Source organism: Hyaena hyaena, unplaced genomic scaffold (assembly GCF_003009895.1).
Source record: "Hyaena hyaena isolate Hyena2069 unplaced genomic scaffold, ASM300989v1 scaffold_20, whole genome shotgun sequence".
Taxonomy (NCBI): Eukaryota; Metazoa; Chordata; class Mammalia; order Carnivora; family Hyaenidae; genus Hyaena; species Hyaena hyaena.
Window position 1 is genome coordinate 234,678 of NW_024080652.1, and position 4,055 is coordinate 238,732.

The window sequence follows — 4,055 nt, forward strand, 5'->3', positions numbered from 1 at the left end:
CCCCAGCTCTGGCTGGGGAACGGGGTGTGGGAGGTTACCCAGCGACTCTGCCTCGAACTCTGGGGCCCAGCGCAGGAAGCAGGAGCGCGGACCCAGCGGGAGGCGGGGGTGGTGCCCCGCCCGTCGGACCACCCAGCGCGCGGCTCCCTCCTCCCTGGGTCCGTGGGCCGGTCAGAGGGTCACTGAGAGCCCCGCTCCGCAACCCTCCGCCGCTTTAGCGGTGGCTGGGGCCTCCCTCGCGCTGGGATTGGATGCGAGAGAGCGGGGTGGGCGCGGGCGGGGGACCCCAGAAGCCCAGGTTCCCAGCTCGGGCGGAGAGCAGCCGGCAGTGCAGACGCTGCTGGCGCCCGTCCGGAGGACCTCAGCCAAGACCTGGCGGCTGGCGGACGGCTTGGAGGAGGCGGCAACTGCAACGGCGGCCCGCCCCCCCCCCCCTCCCCGCAGGCGCCCGGCGCGCCAAGATGTTTGACAGCTCGCAGTATCCCTACAATTGCTTTAACTATGACGCCGACGACTACCCGGTGGGCAGCTCCGACGAGGAGAAGCGGCTCACGAGGCCAGCGTACAGGTGACCGCGGGGTCAGCGGGGGGAGCCCGGGGGCCACCACCTTCCTTCGCAAGGACCTGCCTGGGTTGGAGGGACAGCTTTCTTCTCGGGGGCGGGGGCGGTACAGGTACTGAGAGAGGAGACACGTCTGTCTACACGTTTAGAAGTATCCAGAGAAGGTTCTCACAGCCTCCGTGAAGAAACTCCCAAGTGTGAGGGAGAGCTTCTGGGGTCTTGGCAAACGTGGGGACTGGGGCTCCAGGTTCAGGCTCCCACATGCCAAGGCGCCCTGGGGGCAGAGGAGTCCCGCCCTCAGGAGGGGCCCCTGGTGCAGGGAGGGGCTGGCTAGAGGGGGCTCTGGCTGCACCGGCCCGCCACCCTCTCTGCCCGTGTGGCCCCATGCGCCCCTATTTGCAGCTACATCGCGCTGATCGCCATGGCCATCCAGCAGAGCCCCTCGGGCCGGGTGACCCTGTCGGGCATCTATGACTTCATCATGCGCAAGTTCCCCTACTACCGAGCCAACCAGCGCGCCTGGCAGAACTCCATCCGCCACAACCTGTCCCTAAACAGCTGCTTCGTGAAGGTGAGCCCCCCACTGGCCCCTGCTCCCTGGAGTGGCCCCCAAGTGTCCTAGGCTTGGGGATCCCTGACTGGGGGCTGGGATGGGCTTCATAGCTGCACAGTAGGGTGCCTCCAATTTGCTCCGTGAGCAACGCCACCCACTCCAAGGACGGGGACCTGTCTAGTGCGGACCCTGGAGTCCTAAGTGAGCCCAGATGCCTCGAAGAAGGCCGGGGGCACAGTGAGAGCCAGCCCCTCGCCAAGCCCCGCCCTCTCCCACAGGTGCCTCGGACGGAGGGCCACGAGAAGGGCAAGGGCAACTACTGGACATTCGCCGGCGGCTGCGAGTCACTGCTGGACCTCTTCGAGAATGGCAACTACCGCCGGCGGCGCCGGCGCCGGGGCCCCAAGCGTGATGGGGCAGGGGAGGCACGTGCAGGGGGCACAGAGGGGCCGCAGGGGCCGACGGAGCCAGCCCCCCACCGCCAGCCCCCCACCCCTGGCAGCCCTGCTGCCCTGGGGAAGGAGGAGCGCAGGGGCATCAAGTTCAGCATTGACTACATCCTGTCTGCACCGGACCCCTTCCGGGGGCTGCAGAGTCCCTGCGGCCAGCAGGAGGCCAGAACCCCCCGGCTGGAGGCCCAGCAGATGAACCTCCACCTGTGGACAGTATGAGGCAGGGCTGGCACCTGGCCAGTCCAGGGTCTTCCAGCCCCACCCCGAGCCAAGAAACAAGGTTTTGCCACATCCTTCTAACATCCAGACTCCTGTTCTGCACTGAAAACCAGCCTGGGCTGGAGGGACAAGAGGTCAGTCTTCTGGCTTCATCTTTCAGAAGTTCCCTTGCAGGAAGACCCACGGGGTCCTATTTGACTGAAGGGTCTGCTCTAGATTCACTGAGTGATCCCACTCTGAGGAACACGAACACAGCAGGTTTAGGGCCACGTTCACTTACAGACAAGGTAGCATCTCATCCCTCCATCTTCTGAGAATTTGCTGCACAGAACACCCCCCCCCCCCCACTCTCCCTGGAAGCTGCCAGCGAGCTCCAGATGCAGATGGCGAGGTGGGCGGGCATCTTCACGGGAGCAAAAAGTGCACACGGTGAAATCAGATATTACTTGATCCTGTGAATATCGTCCCCAAAGGTTTTGACAGTGGCCCTGTTATGGATGATGTGATCAGAAGTTCAAGTGCATCAAGAGTTGTGGACAGAATATTCAACGATTGCTCAAGAAATACTGTGTACTTTTTTATACAGGAAAGAAGGGGAGGAGCAAGGTGGGGGGGCTCCAAATTTGGGACAACGTGGGGCAAAGCACACTTTTCTTGGTTCTTCTGAGCAGGGAGAAAGCCCTTATTTGGACATGTTCCACCCGGCTGGCTTCCCAAGAAAGCAGACAGTAGGTAGCAGGCGGCTGATAGACCCTACGCTGTGAGCTGTACAATGTGCACAATTACAAGCATTGGAGGTGGGTACACTCCATTTGAAATGTAAATGATTTAATTACTGTGTGGAGACGGGCATTTTAAAAAACACAATTATGCACAGTGAAACTATTTGACCAATCTTATCATTTTTCACCAGCCCGTTTTTGCAGAGTTAATTGCTTTCCATGACTTAATTTGAACATTAGTATGGATTACACCTAATCTGATCCACTAGGTGACAATGACTGGCTAATTTTGTAAACAACAAAACACACCCAGGAAGGCTGGCTGTCTCGGCCGGGAACTACATGGTCGTGCTTTATCGGACTCTGAAAACCCAGACCGGTAAAGGCAGGCAGGCGGGAGGCAGAGGCAGACAGAGCCATGCAGGGACTCACTTACACTGGCCCGCTTCTGATTCAGACATTTCATTAAACCGCAGCAGTATTATTTGTCCACCTGTACAGACTCCTTGGGCTGCTGTAATTGTTTTCAGAAGAGGGAAAAGGCCGTTAACTTGCAAATGTTGGGAAACGCCTGGTCCCCGTGTCTGGAGATGAGCCCTGGGGCTGATGGGCCCACTGCCCGCACGCCAGCACTCTCTTGGTTTGGCCAGGCCTTGCCAACGGGGCAACCTGTCAGCCTCCTGGGAGGAGGGGAGCCCCGCCTCAAACAGCCCTCTGGACATGTCCCCTTCGAAAACAGCAGCTGCTGGAACTCCTGGCTAGGACAGCACCCAACCCTGGAGGGCCTCCCTGCCTGCCAGGCACAGGCACCCTGGCCCTGGTTGACAGTCCCGTTAGTTCTCATCCCTGTTTTACAGATGGGGCACCTGCATGCAGGTGGACCCAGGGCCCAGCGTGTGGCTTGGGGGCTGGGCTGCTAACACTCCCTCCAGGCTGTGGCTCACACAAGCTCAGAGTGGCTATGTGCACGTATGTGCGTGTGTGCATCGTAGGTGTCATGTCTGTCTGCATTCTTGTTATTTATATCCCTTTGCTGGTTGTGCAAAAAGCAGTTTTAAATGACAGTAGATATGACTTAGGTGGTGATGTGGTGCAGGTGGTACTGTTACACATAGGTGGGGTCATATGCCGTGTCTCAAGGTATATTTTTTTGCTACCAACAAGCAAATAAAACTTGCATTCTATCTTTCGGGTTCTAGCTGTATTCCTGTGTTTTGTTCCAGTGAGCAGAGCCTGATGGAGAATAGAAAATTCCTCTGTCCTAAATAGGGTAGTTTTGGAAGCTGCAGCCTTGGCAGGGTGGGGGGTGGTGCCTGGGGACCAGACAGGTTGTTAGTGTGTCCTCCCTGAGCATGTGGTCTGAGGCAGATACTCGCTGGCAGCCGGGGAGCAAACAGGCGGCACCAGGCAGGCGAGGTCTGTGCACTAGGAGGCGTTACATTTGTTTTGCAAAGGATATCAATCATGTTTTTAAAAGCGAAGGGACATTTTCAATTTGCCGGCTCGTGATATCCCACGACTTCAAAAAGTCCCCCAGCCCTTACAGT

General features: G+C 58.6%; 1 protein-coding gene across 1 annotated transcript; it reads left to right on the top strand.

The window, feature by feature from the left end:
• Window positions 1–461: 461 nt before the first annotated feature.
• FOXL3 (forkhead box L3) lies at window positions 462–1,786 on the top strand. The gene is made up of 3 exons (XM_039225957.1): window positions 462–568; window positions 965–1,133; window positions 1,394–1,786. The coding sequence occupies exons 1-3, from the start codon at window positions 462–464 to the stop codon at window positions 1,784–1,786; spliced, it is 669 nt and encodes a 222-aa protein (XP_039081888.1).
• Window positions 1,787–4,055: the final 2,269 nt, after the last annotated feature.

Excerpts from the sequence above, each read along its gene's own strand:
- FOXL3 (XM_039225957.1), top strand. The coding sequence starts at position 462 with ATGTTTGACAGCTCGCAGTATCCCTACAATTGCTTTAACTATGACGCC. Across the intron at positions 569-964 it reads CTCACGAGGCCAGCGTACAG|CTACATCGCGCTGATCGCCA; the intron begins GTGACCGCGGGG and ends CCCTATTTGCAG. Across the intron at positions 1,134-1,393 it reads TAAACAGCTGCTTCGTGAAG|GTGCCTCGGACGGAGGGCCA; the intron begins GTGAGCCCCCCA and ends CCTCTCCCACAG.